The sequence below is a fragment of the Cnephaeus nilssonii genome (genome assembly GCF_951640355.1).
Source record: "Cnephaeus nilssonii genome assembly, chromosome: 13".
In the NCBI taxonomy this organism is placed as follows: domain Eukaryota; kingdom Metazoa; phylum Chordata; class Mammalia; order Chiroptera; family Vespertilionidae; genus Cnephaeus; species Cnephaeus nilssonii.
This window is the reverse complement of record NC_137084.1, coordinates 19251898-19276713: the sequence shown is the minus strand read 5'-3', so window position 1 is coordinate 19276713 and position 24816 is coordinate 19251898. Positions and strand designations below refer to the sequence as shown.

Here is a 24816-nt window from a genome sequence, read left to right as displayed (position 1 = left end):
TGTGCTGAGTGAGCTTTCTACCATGCGGGTAACCCCCAATTTCACCTGCCATTTCCCCAAAGATAGGCAGGTACTACTCTGTCATAATTCAAATTTACAGAGAAGGAAACTGAGGCTCAGAGAGGTAAAGCAAGTTGCCCAAGGTAACCCAGGCCAGTCCATTCCCAAACTCAGACCTCCGTCTAACTCCAAAGGAACCTGTGTCATTCTGTCTCTTGAAAAACTTGACTCCCAACTGCACAGTTAAAAACCCCACCCAAGCGGGCCCTGAGTCGAGATCTGTCGGCTGCAGCCAAATCTCTGGTTGTTTTGATCAAGGATAGAGAGGGCGCTGCCGGATCGGTCTGGGGGGGACGAGGAAGAGGGGAGGAGGTGACGGTGGCAATTTTAGGTGCTGGGGCGTGTGCAGGGGACCAGAGCGCGAGTCACGTGTGCGTGAAATTCGACCTAGGAGGAGGGGAAGGGAAGGGAGCCCCCGCCCCTAACTCAGGGTGCAGCCGCGGAGGGGTATAAATACAAGTATCAACCCTGTAGGTCCACTTCTTCCCCGGCTCGCTTCGTGGACCAGTGTCGTCCAGGGGGTTCCCAGCTCCTGGACTTGTTCCGATTGGGCCGGGGAGGCGAGCACAGGAGCAGTCGGGCCGCGGGGACGCAGCGCGCAGAGAAGTGCCGAGCGCCGGAGCCCGCGGGACACGGGCACCGCGAGTGTGCGCGCCGCCGAGGCACTGCGCTCCCAGACGCGTCCGCAGCGGCAGGAGGGGCATTTGCCCCCCACCCGAGGTGAGCAGCTGGTGGGGTTCGGGGTCCCGGCCCCGCGTTCGTCCGCTGAGAGTACGGGCCGGTTGCCACGACACTCCCAGGCTCTCCAAGAAAAACCCGTTACCCGATCCCTTGGGTCCCCGGGCGCCCTGTCCCGTCTCTTCTAAGTGCGTCCCTCCCTCCCCTTTACGCGGCTCCTCCCGCCCCCTCTTCCTCTGGGCCCATCTGGCCGCACTTCCTCTGTTTAGAGCGACTCTCTGGGGGTTGAACAGACCTGCAGGAGCGCGGGAATCCAAAGGGCCACTTCTCGGATGAGGGTAGTGAGATCCCCGGAGAAGCTCCCCACCCGCCTTGCCCGCCCCGTCCCGCTCCTCGCCGCTTTCCATGGCCTCATCCTCTGGCCGTCCTCCGCCCCGCGCCGCCCGAGTCCCCTCTCCTCCCGCGGTGGCAGCCGCGCGGCCTCGGCGGGGGGAGCTCGGGCTCCTTCCCTCCCTCTGGTAAACACACCCGCCCGCCCGCCTGCCCGGCAGCCGCCTCTGCCCTTATAAAGCCAGCGGCCACCGGACTTCCTGCCGGAGCCCGCGCCCCCTCCCCGGGCAGGAGCTGGGGGGGCGGGCTCCGAGGTGCTCCGTGCCCTAAGGAGTGAGTGAGGGGCGCCCAGGGCGCTGGGGTCGCAAGTGTGCCCGCCCTGGGTCTCGGTCCACGTGGCAGCTGTTGGCTGGCACCGGGACCCTGTAGGGACACAGGTCGCCTGTTACGGAGCAGAGGAGGGCTAGCTGTCGCCCAGCCCCAGAGGAGAGGAGTGGTCTTACTGGGGCCACAGGAAGCGGGGTGTCTTAGGCCAGCTTCAGACTTCCCCTTCCTGCTCCCGCTTGCTTCTGGGGGTCCTGCCCGGCGCGGGAGGCCGGATGCTGGCTGTGGGTGGCTTCAGAGCGCGCCCGGCCCCTGCTGACCTTTGGGGACTTGGGGAAGCGCAGGTTTGGCCCCTGGGAGCGCGTCCTCTTCTGGGGTGGAAGAGCCTGGCAGCGCGCCAGCAGGCAGTGGCGCGCAGACCGGACCTTTCCCATCTCTGATAGTGGCCTGGCGGGAGTTCAGTGCCGCGTGCGCCCCCAGCACTGCCAGCGCGCCCAGAGCCAGCTCGGCGGCACCCTCCGGAAAGCCCAGGGAGCTATGGGGCCTCCATGAAGGCCCCCCTTCATGGGCTGGCTCGAGGGGGTCTCGGGAGCCACCAGGATGCAGGACCCTTACCAGGGGCCGCTGGGGGGCCCTTCGCTCAGCGCTCTGTTCCTGTGCAGGCTCGCGGCCAGCATGGCCCCCACGCTGCAGCAGGCGTACCGGAGGCGCTGGTGGATGGCCTGCACTGCTGTGGTGGAGAATCTCTTCTTCTCCGCCGTGCTCCTTGGCTGGGGCTCCTTGCTGATCATGCTCAAGAACGAGGGCTTCTATTCCAGCCTGTGCCCAGGTATGCCCAAGAAGGGGCCAGTCTGCGGGGGAGAGGGGCAGCAGAGGGGGAGGTGGACACTGGAGAAGGACGGGCGGCGGAGTGAACAGAAGGCGGGGTTGCTGAAACCAGAGCACTGGGCAGGAAGTTGGACAGCCCGCTTCTTGACCTCTTCAAACTTCATCTCCAGGATGGGCGGCCCTCTGCCCGCTCTACCCAGTTTGTCTAATCCAGTCTTCACTGAATGCCGAATGCCCCTCCTGGGACTGACTGGCAGAGTCCTAAGCCTCTGGCAGCCCCAGGTCTAGCGCATGATGGAGACTTCTAGAAGGGGGAAGTGCTACAGCTAACTGGTGAGGGATTTCTGACTGGGGCCAAAGAAGGCACAGGAGAGCCTACAAAAGGGATTGAACAGAAAGGGCCTGCAGCCCTTTTTCAGGACCCTGGGTCCCCAGGCCTTCAATCACCCTTTTGTACAAAGTTAATAATAGCCTTATTTCCTTTAGGCCAGGCACTGTGGATGGTTCCTATTTTCCACTTCAATAACCTTGACGTAGTGTGACCCCCAGTGAGGAAGTGGGAATTCTAACATTCCATTTCTGAGATTACCTAACTGCTGTGGGCTGTCTGCTGGAAGGGCATCCTCCTTTCCTGAGAAGGGGAGCTTGGCCAACAGGCTCAGCCTGAGGACCTGGATGGGTGCGGAACTTGGCCCTTCTCCTCATTCTTCTTTTTAAAATATATTTTATTGATTCTTTACAGAGAGGAAAGGAGAGGGATAGAGAGTTAGAAACATTGATGGGAGAGAAACATGGACCAGCTGTCTCCTGCACATCCCCTACTGGGGATGTGACCGCAACCAAGGTACAGGCCCTTGACCGGAATCGAACCTGGGATCCTTCAGTCCGAAGGCTGATGCTCTATCCACTGAGCCAAACCGGTTAGGGCCTTCTCCTCCTTCTTCCTCCAGCCTCCGTATTGTGGAACAGGCTTTTGGAGGAAGACCAGCTTGGGTTTGAATTCCAGTTTCTACTACTTTTACCATGTGGGTGACATCAGTGAGTTCCTGAACACACGGAGCTCCAATTGCTTGGTCCGCAAAACGAGAAGACGAGATGGGGTTGCTGTGAGAGTCAGTGGTGCTTGATAAATAGTAGTGTCTTGACTTTACTTGGCCCCTCAAATCAACTCCCTCTGGGCACCTACCTTGGTTGTGGGAGAAAGCTGAGGCCTTGTGGGTAGTGCTGGAAGGGTCTTGATCTCTGCTCGGGCAGCACCTGCTCCACCAAAGCTGCTCCGCCCCTGCCACCCTTATCTGTAAGGAAGCAGCAGGTGGCATCAAGGGATGGCCCCAGTGACAGGGTGCTGGTGCTGGAGGAGGTGGAGATTAGAGTTGGCAGCTGGCCTGGGGAGGCAAGTCGGGCTCAGGAGGAGCGGGCTTGGGATGAAGCGATAGGCGTTCAGGGTGGCTGAGAGAACCAGGCAGAGAGCTAGAAGGATTTTGGGAAACCCCATTTGCAAATGGAGGTGGGGAACCCAGGTCCCCTTAGGGTTGCTTACCCTGGAGACTAGAGAGGACTTGTGCTCGTGGCCTTGATGCCTGCCACTGCCAATCCAGTAGCTTCTTCCTGCCTTTTTTCTAGAAATCAGCTTTACTGAAGATTACTTTATGTCACACATTTTGATGAGGTTTGACAAATTTGTACACTTCAGGAACTATCACCACAATGAACATTTAAAATAGAATATTTCCATCACCCCCAAACTCCTGCTTCTCTTTTTGCTGCCCATCCCTCCACCTGAGTTTAAAAAAAAATGATAAGAGCTTTAGTAAGATATGCCACATACCTTACAATTCACCCATTTAAATAATACAATTTAGTAACGGCTACGGGGATGTAAATTACAGCACCGGGAATATAGTCAATAATATTGTAGCCCTAGCCTGTTTGGCTCAGTAGATAGAGCGCTGGCCCACGGACTGAAGGGTCCCGGGTTCAGTTCTGGTCAAGGGCACGTACCTTGGTTATAGGTTCCCTGGTGCCTGGTCGGGGTGTGTGCAGGAGGCAACCAGTCAATGTGTCTCTCTCACATCGATGTTTCTCTCTGCCTCTCCCTCTCCCTTCCACTCTCTAAAAATCAATGGAAAAATATCCTCTGGGGAGGATTAACAACAACAACAATAACAAATAATAATAATATTGTAATAACTGTAGTGTCATAGGGGTAATAGACTTATCACGTGATTGATCACTTCATAAGAAATATAAATGTCTAATCACTGTGCTGTACACCAGTATAATATTGTATGTCAACTGTAATTGAAAACTTGAAAAATAAAACTTTAAAAACCTATTGAAAATAAAGAAATGGTCTTTGAAGAAATAGTTGCAGGTGGACAAATGTACTTAATGTCTGCAAAGAAAAAAAAACAACCAAAAATAAAGTATATAATTAAATGGTTTGTAGTCTATTCAGAGTTGTGCAACCATCATCACAATCAATTTTAGAACATTTTTTTTTTTTACACCAGAAGGTAAGCCTGTGCCCATTAGCAGTACCCACTCTCCTCACCCCCCTCGGCCCTCAGTCGCTCATCTACTTTCTGTCATAGGTCTGCCTATGGCAAGAATAGATTTGTCTATTCTGAACATTTCATATAAATGGCACCTTATAATATGTGGTCTTCAGTGACAGGCTTTTTTTCACTTGGAATGATGTCTCCAAGGTTCACCTCCGTGGTAGCACAGGTCGGGATTGGGTTTCTTCCCATTGTGACTAATACTCCATTGTATGGATCTACCATGCTCTATCCATTCATCAGTTGATGGCCATATACGTTGTTTCCACTTTCTTGGCTTTTATAAATAATGATCCTATTTGTGTACAAGTTTTTGTGTGGACATACGCTTTTTCCCCCTTAGGTATATACCTAGGAGTGCAATTGCTGGGCCATAGGGTAACTCTATGTTTAACCTTTTGAGGAACTGCTAGACTGTTTTCCAAAGTATCTACACCAGTTTATATTCCCACCAGTGTTGTATGAGGGTGTCAGTTTCCCCACATCCCAGACAACACTTGTTATTACTCATCTTTTTTATTATAGCCATTCTAGTGGACATAAAGTGATTTTGACTTGCATTTTTTGATGGCTAATGATGTTGGGAATCTTTTCATATGCTTCTTAGCCATTGGCATACCTTCTTTGGAGAAACATCTATTCAATTTTTAATTGTATTATTTGCCTTTTTATTATTGACTTGAAAGGGTTCTTTATATTCCAGATACAAGTCCTTTATAGGATAATGACTTGCAATTTTTTTCTCCCACTGTGGGTTGTCTTTTCACATTTTCGCGGTGCCCTTTGGAGTACAAAAGTTTTCAATTTTGATGAAGTCCAATCTATGTATTTTTTCTTTCTTTTTTAAAATATAATTTTATTGATTTCAGAGAGGAAGGAAGAGGGAGAGAGAGATAGAAACATCCACGATGAGAGAGAATCATGGATTGGCTGCCTTCTGCAAGTCCCTAACTGGGGATTGAGCCTACAACCTGGGCATGTGCCCTTGACCGGAATCGAACCTGGGACCTTTCCGTTCGCAGGCCGACGCACTATCCACCGAGCCAAACCGGCTAGGGCTGTATTTTTTTCTTTTACCTTTTGTCATTTGGTGTCATGTTTAAGAAACCATTGCCAGATCTAAGATCTCAAAGATTTATGCCTATATTTCCTCCTGAGGGTTTTAGAGTTTTACTCTGCATTTAGATTTGTGGTCCATTTGGAGTTTAATTTTTGTATGCGGTGTGAGGTGTCCACTTGGTGTGTGGGGTTGCCCAGAAGGCGTTTACATCTGAGCTGGCTGTTTGGGATCACTAGAGGTGATCGATGTGAACACTTCTCCTGTTCTCAGGACTTATTTGTCCACTCTTGGAAAGCACATGTCTCTCTCCCCTCCCCTCTCTTTCGTTCAAGGGGCTCCAGCCTCAGTCCTTGAGACAGCAGGCTAATTGGGGGTGCGCTCCCCTATTCTGCCTAATCATGCTACCCTATAAAATATGCCAGCTTTCTGCTTCTTAAAGCCCCGTTCACTGTGGCCTCAACCTTTCTCTCTGCAGGGCCCAAGAACATAGAATCAGCCCAGGAATCTGTGTCCCATGGTGTGTGGAAACAGACAGGCAGCATCCCTTCCAGCTCTGCTATGGTCTGGTCGGCTGATGTGAGCCAGTTACTTAACTTTCTTCCGATCTCAGTTACTCCATCTATAAAAATAGAGCAATACTCCTCACTTCAGGGCTGTTGTGAAAATGAAATGAGAGCAAGATTTCAAAATTCAGACAACTGGTGGGGGTTGTTCTTATGTTCTGGACCCTGCTTTGCCAGCATTTGCTCCGTGATCTTAGGCAAGTCACCTACCCTCTCTGGATCTCCACTTCTAAGTCTGTACAGTGATGTGAGATGTTCATTAGTGTGGCTTTGGGGTTCCCTGGCCACACCCTCTGTCTTCTCAGTGCTTTCTGTTGTCCCTCTGTTGAGGGATCGCCTGGGTGGGTGATTGAGCCACCTGTAAGGACGTCACATCTAAAGAGGACTCAGTGTCGACCTGCAGGCTGAAGGGGCCCTGGTTTGATTCCAGTCAAGGGCACGGACCTTGGTTGCAGGCTCCTCCCCGGCTCAGGCAGCCCTGGTCAGGGGGCATGCAGGAGGCAACCAATTGATGTGCTTCTCTCACGTCGATATTTCTCTCTGTCTTTCCCTCTCTCTCCCACTCTCTCTAAAAATCAATGGAAAAATAGTCTCAGGTGAGGGTAAAAAAATAAAATAAAGTAAAGAGGACTCAGAATTAGACAGGGACAGTTCAATTTGTCACACACTACTGTGTATCCCACGTAAGTGCCCAAATAAGAAAACAATGGCTTAAGTTAACTAAACAATTACTATTTGTTAGTTAGATCATTAGTCCTCACAACAGGTCTGTGATGTAGGTGGATGATGTGACGTATTATTAACCCCATTTGTAGAAGAGAAAGCCGAAGCTCAGAGATGCTAAGTAACTTGCGTGAGGTCACACAGCTAATAAACAAGGAGCTCAGTGAGGATTCAACCCCAGACCTGACTCCGGAACCTTTATCCTAGGCCTCACGGAAATGGTGTAGACGGTTGTCCCCGACCTCCTGCAGCTGAGAGTCCTCCTTTCAGAGTTCAGGTATAGACAAGACAGCCAGGTAGAGCCCAGTCCTCCGGGAGTCTTGGTGAAAGTGACTGTGTCAACTGCAGGAAAGGGAAGCAGTGGGGTGAGGAAGTGCTCCCTGTCCGGGAGACAAAGAAAATGGGGTCATTTTGTGCCGGTTTGTGTGTGCGGCATCTTCAGAGCTGGCCTCTCAGGTGCTGCCACCACGATCCCCGTTTCGCAGGTGGAATAACAGAGCCTCAGGGTTTCGGCAGCACAGCTGGTGGAGCCAGCATTTCCCCACACTCTTGACTCCAGAGGCAGGATGTTTGACCTTGATCCTGTTTTCCATTGTTTTTCCAGGTCATTTGTAGTTCACCTTCACAATTTTACTATTTCTGTGTGCCAGAGGTGCTGTTATTTACTTAGTCCTTCCTTTTCAATCAACCCACTTTAAAAAAAGCCTCATTTTAAAGGGCAACATGCCTGGAATCTTGGGTTTGATATTACTTACACACATACCCATATACATCACACACATTTCTAATATATTCATATGTATACATATGTTTCTAATATACACATATATGTTCCTATACATACATGTGTGTATTTGTATGTAGAAATACACATGTGTATTTTTGTTACTCATTCATATGGCTAATAACTATAAAACCCATTCCATGTGCCTCTTAAACCCCACCTGCTATGCATATCACCCCCGGGGAGACACTGTTTTCCATGGCTTCTCAGCCTAACTCCAGCGTTAACTTAACGAGTATGCTTTCCCTGTCCCACTCCCCCTGCCTCACCTGACTTGTCTATGAAGTGGGGCAGTCGGGTTGGATTTCAAAGACCTCTTCCGTTGTCTTGACCTGGGGAGAGATCGGAGAGGTCTTTGCATCTTGGCCTGCTTCCCTCTTGCTTCAGAAGTCTGGCTTTCTCCAGCCACATCAAGTGATGAGGTCTCAGGGACTAGCTCATGTTAGTCAGACTCACAAGAGGCTGATCGATAAACTGGAGAAACGCATGCATTAATTGACCTGGAGCTATTAGCAACCCACGGGGCTGGAATTCTGCACCAGTAAGAGGACGACGTTACTTGGCAGCAGGCGCTTCGGCTGGGGACACTAGCTAAGCCACCCTCTTCAGGACAAAGGCCCGGTGGTGCAGTGGACAGGCGTTGGCTCCAGAGGTTGTCTTGACTTTGAACCTGAGCCTGCCTGTGTGAGGCCGTGAGGCCGTGAGCTCTTTGCTTCTCGGAGCCTCATCCGCTGTAAAATGAGGATCACGGTTGTGAGGGTTAAATGAGATACTCTGTGAAAAAGCCTCACACAAAGCCGGTATTAATGAATGTAGAGCTAGTGGGACCGTTTGTAAGAGACGTGTCTTTTGATTGTCAAAGACGTAGGAGCAGGGACAGCGTCTAGTTCAGGGGCTGCAACCTCAAATTCCAACAGAGGCCAACCAGTTAATAATTGGCAAATCGGGGCAGCTGTCAGATGGCTCATGCCAGAGCTAAAAGTGAGCCAGGACTTGGGTGACTTCGAGAGGGCAAGCTCTGGTGAAGAGGGGTGACCCCCATCTGGCCCCAGCAATGGCCAGATCTGACTTCTTACAGAGAAGCCAGACTTCCGGATTTTTGTGTAATAACTCTTGATTTTAAACTGGCACCCAGTTAAAACTTCCAAGCCAAGTGAAACTTGTGTGGGGGACATTGCTGGTCCCCTGTTTGCAGCCTCTAGCCTAAATGACCTTTGCATTTCTTCCTGCTTTACACAGTGTCCCAACAGAGTGCCCGTCATACAGTAGATGTGCCCAATAAGTGAGTGTTGATTGAATAAACGGGCGCAGACAAACCTGGTGGAGAAGTGAACAGTGATCATAAAGATCACAACACCAAGGGGTCAGTCTGAACCCCGAAGGCTGTGTGATCTAAGCCTCTAACTGCCTCTTCCAGGGGCCTGAACACCTTCCCCAGCTTCCTCAGCAGCTGGTATCTACCGATGGGAAACTCACCATGGTCCCAGGTGCTTCGCGCCTAGTTGGCCAGCACCATAATCTGAACGTTTTTTATGTTCTTCCTTGTTATCACACAGATCACTCCACCCTTCTGCCACCTGCAAGCCCTTCAAATATCTGAAATCCGGGTCATTGTCACCACTGCGAGCAGGTGTTCCCCCATCCCCACCCCCAGCATTCAGGCACTATCGCATCATCCTATCACAGCACCTGCCATTTTAAATCAGCGTCTACTTGTTTATTATCTAATAGAAGCCCCATGATCCCCAGCACCTAGAGAAGTGGCTGACCACATCTGACCCTTGAAGGTGGGGGCATCGTCTCCCCTTCATCAGCTATTTCAGGAGCGCCTTCTCTGGGCCAGGCCCTGTGCCTATGTCTCCTTTCACCTCCAGCGGAATCTCCTAAGGAGCCTGTGGGCTTGGCATTCTCTGCTCCCTTTTGCAGGCAAGGAGCCTGAGGCACAAAGAGGACATTTCCTGTCTAAGCCTGCACAGTGGGAAGGATGGTGGTGGGAGTTCAGACCCTGGACTGTCTTCCTTCCGGGTGCACCCTGAGTTTGCCCTTGGCAATGATGGGTAGGTGACGGATAGGCAGGGGAGCCGCCACCTCATGGCTCACTGAGCCCTGAGTGAAGGGAAATCACCCTCCTTCCCCCACCACAAGCCTTTCTCGTGAACTTGTCACAACTCCAAGTTGGCAGTTTACCTGGAGGACTTCTAAAGGGTATTGGAGGGCAGCGCCATGGGCCTAATTCTGTGCTTCAGTTTTATCATCTGGAGAATGGAGATACTTTATTAGCTGACTCATGGGGCTGTTGTAGGTTAATTCAGTGACTGTCGAGAACAGTGCCTGGAACATAAAAGTGCTCTATAAATATTAGCTATTATTACATTTTATCAGCATGTCATTTATGGGGAAAGCTTCATCCAAGTTTTAAGTGAATTCTTGTTACATCAGCTAAGCAGCACTCACTGACTTTGTCCCAGATTCGAAGGTGTTTCCTGTTGGGGGTCTGCCCACCCTAAGCTCGGACATTGAGTGAGTCTCACAACCTGGTGAATACTTTGATGTCCGTGATCATGTTTGAGCTAGTAGAGGCCTCCAATTAGGTGTGTGACTCCCCTGAGTAAGATGCTAGTTGCTGCCATTATGGAGCTCCTTCCCCACCAGAGTAGATATGACTCTAGGCCACCCCCAAAGTCACCTGGCTGGCGGTGAATTGGAGGCGGCATGGGATTTGAGCACAGGACCCCTGATCCCAGGCCGCCCTCTCCTGCACCCAGCTGCTCCTGCTGTTACGTGCTGAGCCCTCCCCTCCCCTCCTCAGCTGCGAACACCACTAACATCACCCAGGATGCACAGCTCCGGTGGCCCAGCTGTGAGGGTCAGGAAGAGATGCTCAACCTGGGCTTCACCATCGGCTCCTTCGTGCTCAGCGCCACCACCCTGCCACTGGGGATCTTCATGGACCGCTTTGGCCCCCGGCCCACACGGCTGGTGGGCAGGTGAGGTGGCCATGCCAGGCCTGGGGGAACTCCAGGGCAGGGACTGGTGCTGCAGGGGGAGGGGAGGCTCAGTGTTCACCGTCCCACTCTCCACCCCCAATCTCCACAGCACATGCTTTGCTGCATCCTGCACCCTCATGGCCCTGGCCTCTCGGGACACCCAAGGTGAGAGGTCTGGCCTCTGGTTGCCCCCACGAGAAAAGAATGAGTGGGGTGAAGGTGGATGTTTACCCCAGCTTCTGCCCTTGGCTCCCACAGCTCCCCAATGCCCTTATTCACCCCTCGCCTCTCCCCAGTTCTGTCTCCATTGATATTCCTGGCGCTGTCCCTGAATGGCTTTGGTGGAATCTGCCTAACGTTCTCTTCACTCACGGTGAGTATGACAGGCTCTGGCTTGTGAGCAGGGCACCCAGGAGTGGGTGGGGGTAGGAGTGAGTGAAGGTGAGAGGGGAGAGTGGATGCAGATGAAGAGTGTGTGTGTGTGTGTGTGTGTGTGTGTGTGTGTGTCCGTGTGTGTCCGTGTGTCCCCAGCCCACACTGTCTGTTAAGCTCTGTTCTAGGCACTGGGGCTGCAGCACAAACAACTGAACTTCCTCAGCTTCCTGGAGCTTGTATTGTGGGGTTGGGGGAACACAACAAGTAAACGGACACATGGCATCTGTAGTCCTCAGTGCTGGAAAGAGAATAAGAGGGGTAATGTGATAGTGACAGGGAGGGGCCAGCTTGGGCCAGTATGTTTGCCTCAGGGTGCACTTGTGGTGCTCTCCCGGGGCAGGGCATGCGAAGGCACAGGTATCTGTGCGTGCATCTGATTGAACCGTATGAAACTGCCAACACTTGACCGTACTTGGCCTACAAACATGGCTTTATCCCATGGATCCATCTCTTATGCATGTGTGTGTTTTGCGTGTGTGTTCCTTTAAGTGTGTGTTTGTGTTGTGGGGGTGAGTCTAGGGTTCAAGGCTTATGCGTGTGTGGTGGGGGAAGCGGTTTCTGGCTGGGCCAAGCCTCTGGCTGGGGCTGGTTGTTTATTTCGGATGCGGGTTGCCTGACCACCAAACTGGGTGTTTTTGGCTGAATTTCCCCTCGGCCCTTCTTCATTCCAGCCTGGGACATTTCACAACTCTCTAAGGAAGCAAATCCCTCCTCCCCGCCCAGCCGCCCCAGCCCCTTCTCCACGCTGTGCATCTTGGCTCAGGGCCCGCAGTCCCTTCTTCCCTGCCCTGCGTGGCTGCGGGGCGGGGGGTCTACCCTTGGACCCTGTCCCGGCCCGCCTAGGGGTCAGGCTTGGGGGGCTCTGCCTGCGGATCGCAGCCCCCCCCCCGCTCCTCCCCGGCCCTGCCCAGTGATCTCCAGCCAATGGCAGGGCCCCGCGCCAGCCCCGCCCCGGCCCCGCCCCCAGGCCTCCGCGCGAGCTCGGCTCCCGCCAGGACGGATCCGGCAGGACATCCAGTGCCGCCCGCGCGTCAGCCCGGGGTTAGCGGAGCTGGCCTCGCGCCGGCGGTGCTGGGTGGAGACAGCGCCCTGGGACCCTTGAGTTGGGGGCAGGGTGGCGGGGCGGCGTCAAAGGCCGGGCTGTTCTCGCTCCTGGCACTTTCCCTGTGGCCTTGGCAGCGTGCCTGGCAGATACAGGTGCCAGGGAAACCTGGCGCTATACCCTTTGCATAGCTACTGGGAAGTTGGTGGGGGACTCGGTTCTCTGTGTTTATCCACCTTCCTTTCCAGAGCTCTCTGGGCTTTGGTTTTCCCCCTCTGGAGAGGGTTTAAGCCTCGAAGGCCCTCCCAGCTATGGGATCTACTGACCTGCGAGGATGGCGGGGCCAGAGTGTACACAGAGGGCAGCATGACTTTGCCTTGCCCTACCCTGAGGGCCTGGCTTCGGCCAGCGAGCAGAACACACAATCAGTTAATTCTCTACTGGTGGAAGCTCTGTGCACGTCAGAGCCACCTCCCTGGACACCTGGCCTCCCTTCGTCCCACCCTCACCTCCTAGCCTATCCCAGGCTTGTCCTGGCTCACCTTCCTTTCCAGAGCTATTTTGAGGTTCAGCAGAAACTGTGGACTGGGACATTTGGGGCCACCGGGAAGGTTAAGGGGCACCATCTCGTGACAGAGCCAACCATGGCCACAGCCTTGGGGTCTGGAATAAATAGAACTAGAATGGCCAGACAAGGGACAAAGTCATTTACGTGCTCTGTGAGCCTGAGTACATTTCTTTCCCTCTCTGGGCCTGAACTTTCTCATCTGTCAAAGGAGTGGCACTAGATCAGTGTTTCTTTCTTTTTTAAAAAATTAATTTATTTTCTAATTACAGTTGATATACATTACTTTCAGATGTACAACATAGTGATTTGACATTTATTATTATTTTTTAAAATCTTCACTCGAGGATATTTTTCCATTGATTTTTAGAGAGAGTAGAAGAGAGAGGGAAAGACAGAGAGAAATATTGATGTGAGAGAAAAACATCAATTGGTTGCCTCCTGCACAAGCCCTGACCAGGGCCTGGGCCGGGGAGGAGCCTACAACTGAGCTATATGCCCTTGACCGGAATCGAACCTGGGACTCTTTGGTCTGCAGGCCCGTGCTCTATCTACTGAGTTAAACCAGCTAGGGTGGTGGTTTGACATTTATATACCTTACAAAGTAGATCAATGCTTCTTAAACATTCATTTAATGGGTTATTAAGAGGCATCACAGGATAAAGTGGCTCCATAAGCAACGAACTTGGGAAACCCCGGGGTTAAACAAAATTGACAAAATTTCTCTGCGAGGGCACTTTTGGGAGTCTTTTAGATTCTAAAGTGCCTGAGAGTCTGTAGGAGCGGGTAGAGCAGTTTCCAACATTGATTTGCCTTATGACTTGTCTGTGGCGTCTCGTGGGGCTAGTGTTCTTGGAGCTCACTGTGAGGACACTGGGCTGCATGCTTCCAAGTTTCACAGGCGGGGCTGGGAAAGGGGAGGCTGGGGCGGGTGTCAGGGTCTCCCCTGCTCACTGGCCTTGTCCTCCTCCCTCAGCTGCCCAACATGTTTGGGAACCTGCGCTCCACTGTCATGGCCCTCATGATCGGCTCCTACGCCTCTTCTGCCATCACGTTTCCAGGAATCAAGGTTTGGATCTGCCTGGGGGGGGGGGGGGGGGGGGACAGTGAGTGAGGCCACTGCCCTTTCTTTTTGCCTTGATGTAAGATTTGGGTGGGGTTGGGTATGTATGCAGTGGCTAGTGTCTGGTGATCCAGTTCCTGCCAGTCAGTTCCCACCACCTCTGGGAAAAGCACTGAGGCATCATGGGAAGAGCCCAGGTGCTGTGGCCCACCAGTGGGTCTGATTTCTCTGCTCCCCTCCTTTCCTTTCCTGTTGTCCCGGTCCAGGCCTCCACCCTCTCTCCTGGGCCAGAACAGGCTTTCCCAGCTGGTCTCCTGTCTCTGGCCATTTCCCTCTCCCATCTGTCATTCACATGGCTTACGGAAGGATCTTAGATGGAGAGCTCACTCACACGCCCACTTTGCTTCCCCTGCAGAATCAAGTCCAACCTGTTCACATGCATTCAGGGCTCTTGGTTCTCTGGCCTCACCCAGTCTTTCCAGCCACATCTCCTTCCCCGGCTCTGGAAAGGCTGGGTGACTTGGGCTCAAGGTCACAAAGCTAGTCCATGCCAGGCCAGATCCTAGGCAGGTCAGCGAGTGGACCTAGTGCCAGAAGGCCCGAGTTTCGTTCTGGGCAAGTTTGGGGGCCTCGTTTCTTCCTCTGATATCAAGTGGTAACAAAGCCTTCCTTTCAACTGGGCCGCAGTATGCCCCTCACATTCCACGGGGAGCAGTTAATTTATTAGTGTAGAAGGCACTTGCCCGGCGTCCCCGAAGGAGTTTGAGAACGTGCATTGGTGGGGTGGCTGCCCGTTGGTCAGGTAGCAGCAGACATGGAGGGTGGAGCTTCGCCCTTTTCAACTCAGCCAGTGGGGTTTGAGGAGCCAGATCTGATCCCCACTCACTTGGGATGTGGCCCTTGGAAGCTCTGGGCTGCCTTCAGGGGAAGAAAGAGCCCCAAGGCCCACGGAGCCCCCAGCAGGAGCAGTTTTCCTGGGCAGCACTGGGGCTCTGAGCAGGAGCCCGAGGGGAGGCCGGACATCTGTCATCCCAGGCGGAGGGTGGCTGAGAGCACAGAGGAGAGACACCAGCTCACATACCTGGCTTCCAGTCTATTCAGAACCTGCTTGTCCTGGGTCAGGAGGCCTTGGGCAGAGTACTGCACACACTCCCTCCCCCTCAGCGTCAGCACCTGTGAAAGGTGAGATAAGGCTTGTCAGCTTGGGTTTGTCTTTCCCCCGGGGAACAGGCCAGGAAGGGGCAGGATAAGCATGGCTGGGCCTGGTAAACCTAGAGCCTTAGTTCTCCTCTTTTGTACATAAAACGAGATGACATTTTTGGGTAAAACAAACATGTATGGAGTCATAGGCAAAACGTATGTGTCTTTTTAAGATAATACTTGAGATTTCAAAGACATTCTGAGCTGTGGCCGGCAACATCAGTACCTTGTGGGAACTATTTCACCCCACTCCAGGGTGAAGCAGTGAAAAAGGAAGAGGGGGGGGGGGAGTGGCTTCTGGGCCTGACTCTTAACTTCTGGCCTTGGTTTTCTTATCTTCAAACCCCCATTGGACACAAGCAATGGGGTAGAAGAGACCTTCTCTGAGGCCTTGGAGGCCCGGGTTCTACCTCGGGCTGGAAGAGGGGGGCCTGGAGCCCGGCGGCCTCCCCACGGGTCTGCTCCTCCTTCCACAGCTGATCTACGATGCCGGCGTGTCCTTCATGGTCATCATGTTCACCTGGTCGGGCCTGGCCTGCCTCATCTTTCTGAACTGTGCCCTCAACTGGCCCAGCGAAGCCTTTCCCTCTCCTGAGGAAGGCAGCTACACGTGAGTGGCTCTGTGGGGGGTGCTGGGGTGGAGGGGGACCTCCCTCCTGCAGAGGAAGGCCAGGGGAGTGGTGGTGTGATGGAGAGAATGAGCGGTGAAGTCAGAGAGACCTGGGTTTGCAAGGGGCCTGAGTTCCCCGAGCTCTGCTTTCTCATTCTTACCATGGGCCTGATCCTGCACACCCACAGGTGTTTGGAATAGACCCGGCACATAACAGGCAGTCAGAACGTGGGGACTGCTATTGTTATTATCCTTTCTGCATTTTGAGGACAGGATCAGAGTAGGAGGGGCCCCAGGAATAGCCAGTGGGACTCAGGAGGGGGATAGAGAGGAATCAAATATACCACCCTTCGTGGGGCAGCCTGAATGCCAGCTTTTCCCAACTTCTTGTCAGTTCCCCAGGGGATGGGTGTGTGTGTGTGTGTGTGTGTGTGTGTGTATGTGTGTGTGTGATGCTCCAAAACCAAGCACAGAGGGTGCCTGTTAAGCAGCTGGTCTTTATTGTCTCTTGTATGCCAGGCACTGCGCTTAGTCCTCATGCCATTCTCAAACAGCCCTATGACCGTGGATTCTGCTATTAACAAAGTGACTTTCCTAAGGGGGGTGAGCCAGGCTTTCTGACTCCAGTCTGAGTTCTTAATGCCGCCTCCATGGTAACAACCCCAGTGGAAAAGGACTCATCCAGCCTTCATTCATTGGGCGCTAAGCTGGTCCCTGGGCCAGGCTCTGAGGGACTCAGATGTGAACCCTGCACACATCTGAGGGAGCTCATCAGGGGGCATGTTAGTGCTGGGCAAAGGGGTGCTCAGCACCCCAGGGATGACTGGGACAGCCCCCTAGAGGCAGGCTGTTGAGGGTGGGCTCTGCGGGGCTGGTTACTACTTGCTCCGGCCTGGCTGCCGGCAGGAAGAAGATCAAGCTTACTGGGCTGGCCCTGGATCACAAGGTGACAGGTGACCGCTTCTACACCCATGTGGTCAATGTGGGCCAGCGGCTGAGCCAGAGGGCCCCCAGCATGGAGGAGGATGACATCTCCTCCCAGGACACTCGTGGCACCTCAGGAAAACCTCGTGAGAGTGAGTATCTGGTCAGGGTGACAGCCTTGGGGACCGGGGAAGGCGGGTCCTCACACTTAGTGAGCACTCACACCAAGGGCTTATCTCTCTCCTCTTCAGTTCTCACATCGCCACATGATGTAGGTGGGCAATCCCCATTTACAGAATAGGGGGAGTGGGAATAGGGCTCAGAGAACTCTGGGAAGTTCAGATCTGGGGCTTTTCTGCTGGATTCCTGGGGTAACGGAGAGAGGATGGGGCAGAGACTCCAGGCCTGTGGGGTAACTGGTTTCAGCAGGGCTCCCTGCAACCTCTAAGCCTCTTGCATCAGGTGAGCTGGGCCCTCCAACACCTGTCTGGTTCGCGCCCCCTGCTGGCCGCAGGAGGAGCCGCAACCCGCCTTCTGTCTGGACCACTTCCCAAGGTGTCAGTTCTATTGGTGGCAGGAGCACCAACCAGCCTTGGAATCAGATGAGGGTTTGAGTCCCGCTCCCCAGTTACATGCCAAGTGACTTAGGTAGATCCCTTCACCCTGCTCTCACTCTCCTCATCTCTTAAACTAGCACTGATAGCACCCATCTCACAGGGGAGTTAGTTGTGAGGATTGAATGAAGCCATGGACACGGAAGCCCTTTGGAAAAGGCAGAATGCTGTGCAGTTCCTAGGGTGGTATTCCTGTTGCTGGTTCTCCCATGGCCGAGTTATGGGTGTGAGCTGAGTTTGGCTTGCTCCATGAGCTCGGGCAAGTCATTGGCCTCCCTGAGCCCCAGTCTCCCCATTTGTAATATGTGGCAAAGGTAGGGGTGTTGCACAGTCGGACTAAATGGGATAATTCCTGTTGAGTGTGCGGCACATAGTGTTTGATGCATAGTAGCTGGAGTAATTACCACAGCAAGCATGCGGTTTTATACCCGGAGGTCGCTGAAAATGTGCTGTTGAGATAGTTACAGAGCTGGGCAAGAACTTGGAGGTCAGTGAGTCTGAATCCTTGTTTTTGAAGAAACTGGCTTCTATCCAAAGGCACATAGTGTCAGAGCCTTCACTAGAACTGCATGAGCCGGGACATTGAGGGAAATGGAAGATCAGGGGCTCAGGGGTGCCCCCTGCTGTCTCTCCAGAGTCTATCCCCTTCCGCAAGAGCCTCTGCTCCCCCATTTTCCTGTGGAGCCTCCTCACCATGGGCATCACCCAGCTGCGGGTCATCTTCTACATGGCCGCCATGAACAAGATGCTGGAGTTCATCGTGACCGGCGGCCAGAAGCATGGTGAGGTGCTGCTGAGCCCACTGGGGGGCACAGGAGGGTCACCCTGGTTGAGCTCCTCTCACCCTGGCTTCTCCCCCTGCTTCCCCCAATAGAGACCGTCACCCTGAAGCAAAGAGCGGAAGAGACAGGTAGGGGGACAAAAGCTGAGACCCTGGCCTGCACCCACCCTGCCGCCGCCCTCCTGGCAGGGAGCCCGGACACACCCTGTCAGATCTAAGAATGTGGGGCCAGGGGAGGGCTATGTTGGCATTCCCTCTTCTCCGCTGGAAGTGGGGGGCTTCTGGCATCCCTCGTGCCAGCTCCTGACCCCGCTTCCTTCCCGTCCTGCCCAGTTGGGTTCTACTCCTCCGTCTTTGGGGCCATGCAGCTGCTGTGTCTACTCACCTGCCCTCTCATTGGCTACCTCATGGACTGGCGGATCAAGGACTGCGTGGACAACCCCACTGAGGGCATGGCCCTCGACGATGCCAGGTGACCGGCACAGGGATGATGACAGCAAGTAATCAGATGGTGCTCCCATTTTCTATGTGCTTTTACATCCAGCATCTTATTTCATTCTCTCAAGAGCCCCGAGAGAGCAGAGGTACCTCCCCATTTTATAGATGAGGAAACTGAGGCTAAGAGGGGACAAGGCCTGCTTGATAAATATAGCTCACGGCGAGAGCCGACTGTGCACTAGGCACCTTGCATTGTCTTATTTAATCCTGCGACAGCTCTCTGAGCTAGGTACATTATCCTCATTTCACAGATGAGGAAGCTAGGACACAGAAAGGTTAAGTAACATACCCAAGATCACACAGCTTTTGGTAGCAGGCTCCAGAACCTATGTTATAAAGGGTACACTTTTTAAGGCTAGCACGAGATAAAGGGGGTGCATTAGTTACCAATTGCTGTATAACAAATTACCCCCAAACTTGGCTTCTTTAAACAACAATCTCATATAGTTTCCGAGCGTCAGGAATCTAGGGATGACTTAGCTGAGTGGTTCTCAGAGTCTGAGTCTGTTTGGGCTGCTATGACAAAGTCCCACGGACTGGGCAGCTTATAAAAACCAGAAATTTGTTTCTCAGTTCCGGAGACTGGAAGGCAGAGACCAGGGTGCCAGCATGGTTGAGTGAGGCCCCTCTTCTGGGTCCCAGACTTCTCGCTGAGTCCTCACGTGGCTGGGGAGCTAGGGAGCTCTGTGGGGCCTCTTTTCTAGGGGCACTAATCCTAAGATGAGGTCTCTGCCCTCAGGACCGAATCACCTCCCAAAGGCCTCACCTCCTCATACCATCACCTTGGGCACTAGGATTTCAACCTGTGGATTGGGGGGGTCATGGACATTCGGACCGGAGCGGCCTTTCTCATAAGGTTTCGGTCGAGCTGTCGGCCAGGCTGCAGTCATCGAAGTGCTGCCTGGGGTGGAGAATCTGCTCCTGCACGTACTCGTGTGCTGTTGGCAGGAGGTTTGGCCCTTCCCACCCGGGCCTCTTCACAGGGCTGCTCAGGGCGGGGCAGCTGGCTGCCCAGAGCAAGGCCTAAGGGGGACACCAAGATAGAAGCTGCAGTGTCTTTGTAGCATAATCTCAGAACCACACCATCACTCCCATCGTGCTCTGTTGGTCACACGGAGTAACTCTGTGCCGTGTGGAAGGACTGTCTAGGGCAGTGATGGGCAACCTTTTGAGCTTGGTGTGTCAAACTTCGCCAAAAAACTGAGCATAACTCGGGTAGTGTGTCACTTTGTGGAAAAAACATTATTTCGCAAATGTTTCATCCTCAGGAGCAGCAAATGTTTCATCCTTGGCATGCGGCTGCCTCAGCAGCCACGTGTCATCAGAAATGGCTATGCGTGTCAGTGCTGACACGTGTGTCATAGGTTCGCCATCACTGGCTAGGGTGTGGATACAGGAGGCGGGGGTCACCGGGGCCACTTGTTGGCCGGAGACCACCTCTGGGTCCAAGGTCCGACTGCTGTTCTCTTTGTGTTCAGTCAGTAGTCTCCTGTGAGGTTGGGAGAGGGAGACGAGGAGAGAAGGTAGCTAAGGAGCAATCAGTGGCTTTCCTTCCCACCAGCGGTGCCCCGGCCCTGGCACCAGCCTTCCTCCTCAGCCCTCTGCCCCTGGGGGCCAGGGCCCATTAGCAGGGCCCTTCTGTCTAGGACCGATGCCAGCCCGCCCTCATCCCAGCCTACTGCCCTCTCGCCTGGGCCAGCCGTGGAGCCCTGACCCTGTGCAGAGAAGGGTTTGCTGGGCAGGCCGCGTGTCCAGGCTGATGGGCAGAGACACTTTCCTGATGAGAGACGGTGTGAGAGCTCCCCATCCTCTACCTGCCTTCCCATCCTCGAGTCTCAGATGTCAGTGTGCGTGTGACATACGTGGGATCTCTGTCTGAATGCAGATCCCTGGGTCCCACTCCCAAGAGTCTGAGTCTGGACCGAGGCGGGGGGGGGGGGGTGTCTGCATTTTAGGGGGTCCCAGGGGTGCTGGTGTAGTTGGTGGGGAGCCACAGCAGAAGGGGCAGGGGCCGGGCTGAGCACCAGGGAGCTGCGGGGAGGTAGAGGGAGGGGCAGCGGCCAGTGATCCTGTTCTCGGCAGGGACGGGATTGCCACCAAGTCCGTCAGACCGCGCTACCGCAAGATCCAGAAGCTCACCAACGCCATCAACGCCTTCACGCTGACCAACGTTCTGCTGGTGGCTTTTGGCATCACCTGCCTCATCAACAACTTACACCTCCAGGTACCTGCCTCCGTCTCCCACTCTCCCTGCCTCTCAGCCTCCTCCAAGGGGACCGTTCTGGACGGTTCGCCTGGTGCCCGCTGTCCAGGAAGCGTGGTTCTCCTCCTCCGGATCTATTACCTGGGTTTTCTGGGGAGTGTTCCAGCAGGTTGGGTCGCGGAGAGGGTCGGCATGTGTAGGCGGGCTCTGCGAGGCTCCGTGTCCCTCTTCCCACCGCCCACCCTTCGTCCTGCCTGCCCCGAGCCCTGAAACTCCTTTCCTCTCCCTTTTGGTTTCAGTTCGTGACCTTTGTGCTGCACACCATCGTCCGGGGTTTCTACCACTCGGCCTGCGGCGGCCTCTACGCGGCTGTGTGAGTCAACCTGGTCCCACCTGCCTTGCTGAGCTTCCCCCCAGAAGCAGAGGGACCCAGAGCAGAGGGGAAGGGGCCCCAGGCACCCCTTCAGGCACCGCTTCCAGCCCTCCCCAGCCTCCCCGGAATGCTGACATGTCCGAGGAGGGGTGGATGGAGAGGATTGGTGGGGATCTTGGGAGGCCGTCCGGTCCACTGCCCCCTCGAGCTCCGCTAGTGACGGGGAGCTCACTTCCTCAGACGCAGCCCACCCCACTGCAGGACGCGTCCCCCGTCAGGAAGCCCCCCTTCGAGGAAGCTGCAGTACTTGGTTTGGTGACACGTGGGTCCTATGTCTGCTCTCTGAAATGGTCCCCCAAGTGGCCTCTCTCCCCGTGTCAGCCCTGTAGAAATTTCCAGACCGCAGTCTTGTTTGCCTTACAATGTTCCTGCTTCCTGTTGAACGGCCCGGCCCGTTCCCTTCTTTCTCTTCTGATCCCCACGGCCAGGCGCGGCCGGGCGACTCTCCCTGCGTATGCGATGCGGTAACATAGGATGTTACAATAGCGGTGACAACATCCCGGCCGTTACTGAGCATGTGCTCCGTGGGGACACATTGCGGGACACTTGGCCGCACCCCCTAACTGAAACCTCACGCCAGCCGTCTCAGCTCCATCCCCCCCGCCCCCCCCCCCCCCGCATTGGCTCACGTTAAAACTGTGGGGTCACTCTTGATTCTTCGTCTTCTCTCACCCCACGTCCCATCTAGCAACCATCCTGCCCGCTGCATATCTAACCCTTCTGACCGGCCCCACCCCTGCACCCCGTCCTGGCTGCCCTCGCCTTCCCTCGGGCTATTTATAACGCAAGAGCTGGAGACACCTGTTAGGACATAAGTCTCTTCGTGGCACTCCAAGGCTTCCTCACTCAGTCTTGTCTCACTCAGGGAAAACGCCAAAGGCTTTCTTATGGCTTAAAAGGCCCCACAAGACCTGGTCCAGGGACCTCTCTGCCCTCTTCCTTGCCCTCCACCGATGGCCTCAGCAACCCTGGTGCCTCATGAACCCCAGGCACGTTCCCTCTTCTCAGAACGTTCTTCCCCACGGCTCTCCGCTATCTCATCTTCTCCAGGTCCCACCTCGCTGCCCTCAGGGGCACCTCCCTTGCCATCCTATCTGCAACTGCAGCCCCTCGACACCCTCCCCATCTCTGCTTAACTTCTCCCCTTGGCTCTTATCACCGGCTAGCACATGAGGCCTTTATCTCGCTTAGTGGGTGACTGCCACCCGCCCCACCAGAATGCCACCTCCAGGAATCTTTTTTTTTTTTAAAATGTATTTTATTGATTTTTTACAGAGAGGAAGAGAGAGGGATAGAGAGTTAGAGACATCAATGAGAGAGAAACATCGATCAGCTGCCTCCTGCACACCCCCCACTGGGGATGTGCCCGCAACCAAGGTACATGCCCTTGACCGGAATCGAACCTGGGACCCCTGAGTCCGAAGGCCGACGCTCTATCCACTGAGCCAAACCGGTTTCGGCCCACCTCCAGGAATCTTTGTCGGTTCGGTTCATGGCTGAATATCCACGCACCTAGACTGGCACCCGGCACATAGTAGGAGCTGAATAAATATTTGTGAAAAGCATAAATGAACAGCTCCGTGAGGCGAGGGTTAGCCCTGTGTTTAGGGGAGGAAGTGAGGCTCAGAGAGGTTGAGCGAATTGCACAAGGAGGAGGTGTCAGAAGCCAGTTTGGTGGCCCTGAAGTCATGGCATCCACACCCTCCAGGCCAGGGACCAAAGAGCACATGTCCAGAGCCTGAACTCGTAAGCTCTACCCTGCCTGGCGAACAGAGCGGTGTCTGGGGAAGGGGACGGGGAGGGCGCCGGGCAGGAGAGGGCCACAGGCCCCTCACATTTGGCCCCCTCTCCCTGACAGGTTCCCGTCCAACCACTTTGGGACGCTGACAGGCCTGCAGTCCCTCATCAGTGCTGTGTTTGCCCTGCTCCAGCAGCCGCTCTTCATAGTCATGGTGGGACGCTTGAGAGGAAACCCCTTCTGGGTGAGAACTGGGGGTGATGGGGGGGGGGAGCAGGAGCCCCCTTCCTGGGTGCAGCCCAGGAGCTGGGGGCGGGGGAGCTGGTATGGGATAGAATCCTTCCCTCTTCTCATCGCAGCCAGGAGGTGCCTTGGAAGTCTGTAATCTGGGGGGTTCCCAAGCTGGCTGCCCGTCAGAACCCCTCGCAGAGTGTTAAGAACACAAATTCCCCCGCCTGCTGAATCAGCAGCTCTTGGCCTGGGCCCAGGAGTCTGTTTTTAATAAGCTCCCTGGTGACATGTGAAATGGCCCAGAACTGATCCCACCCAGGTCCACCCAGTGCAGGGACCCTCTCCTTTGTCGGGGGTCCCTCAGTGACCGGTCCTGCACGCGGCAGCAGCCGCTGGGACTGTTGGGAAGGCTTTTCCTTACACCAAACTGACATCTGCCCCCCGAAAGCCTGTCTCCCTGACCCATGCCCCACTCACTCCCAGAAGCCCTTCTCCCACAAAGACCATGACGTGACCGCTACCATTTACAGAGCGCTCTCCAGGCGCTAAGCACACCGTGTGCTTTATCCCTTCATCTTGGCCGGGAGGGTGCTGAGGAGGAGGCACTTAGAGCCCAGAGCAATGCAGAGCGGGACGCAGAGCGAGGCGGGTCCACGCCCGCCCGCCCGTGTGGGGCCGCTGTGCTGGGCCTCCGAGACTTCCGTCCTTCAGGCTGAGCGCCCAGCTCCTTTTGCCGCCTGGGAGGCTCTTCTCACCACCCCAGCGACCCCACTGTCAGTGTCCCCAGCGTGGGCGCTGGCGTCAGCCAGGGTTCAAACCAGGCTCTCCACTTCACAAGACCACTCACCATTCAGTGATGGAACACAATACGTTCTAGCTCTGTGTCCTTCTGGCCTCCTCCTCCCTGTTGGAGGGGAGAGGGAGAACGGGAACCTGCCTGACTCTCTCTCTTTGCCCTCAAGGTGAACCTGGGCCTCCTGCTCTTCTCCCTCCTGGGATTCCTGCTACCTTCCTACCTCTTCTACTACCGAGCCCGGCTGCAGAGGGAGCACACCACCGACTGGGAGGGCCCACTGAAGGCGCTGAGCAACTCCGAGGTGACTGCGTAGACCTCCGCAGACAACGGACCCGATGACAGGCCGCCAAGGCCTGAGAACCAAAGGGAACGCCTCATGTGGCTTTTCTACCTGTAACACACGCAGAGCCAGGGGCCGTGGATTTATAAATACCAGGAGAAATTCTATTTTTGTAGGGACTTGCTAAAAGGAAAGAAAAAAAAAAATCCCTAAAAAAAAAAAAAAATCCCCCAAAGCAATGTGCCCTTGACTGAAGACAGCCCCTGCGCTAGAAGGATGGGGCCTCTTCCTCCTGGACTGGGGGAGACCAGGGTGCGGGGCTGCTCTTTCTCTGGGCCTTCATCCTCCTAGTGCCTCCTGGGGGCTGGGGATCAGCAAACAGGCTACCCCCAAGTCCCAGCTGTGTCATGCCCTGAGTGTGCATGTAAGTGTGAAGTGTGTACATGTGCATGTGTGCGTGTGTGAACCAACCTTCCCCTAGGGGAAAGGGGCCTGAGGTGCTGGC

At 54.5% G+C, this 24816-nt stretch overlaps 1 protein-coding gene across 2 annotated transcripts; it reads left to right on the top strand.

The window, feature by feature from the left end:
* The first annotated feature begins 504 nt into the window (after nt 1-504).
* SLC43A1 (solute carrier family 43 member 1) lies at nt 505-24816 on the top strand. Of its 2 annotated transcripts, none has more exons than XM_079788292.1 (15): nt 505-780; nt 2055-2221; nt 10721-10898; nt 11008-11063; nt 11195-11271; nt 13917-14009; nt 15680-15813; nt 16720-16889; nt 17987-18133; nt 18226-18261; nt 18466-18604; nt 20713-20854; nt 21133-21206; nt 23125-23248; nt 24198-24816. In XM_079788292.1, the coding sequence occupies exons 2-15, from the start codon at nt 2068-2070 to the stop codon at nt 24342-24344; spliced, it is 1671 nt and encodes a 556-aa protein (XP_079644418.1). In that variant the 5' UTR covers nt 505-780; nt 2055-2067; the 3' UTR covers nt 24345-24816. The 2 variants fall into 2 exon arrangements, with proteins under 2 accessions (XP_079644418.1, XP_079644417.1); XM_079788291.1 differs by lacking the exon at nt 505-780 and adding an exon at nt 979-1256.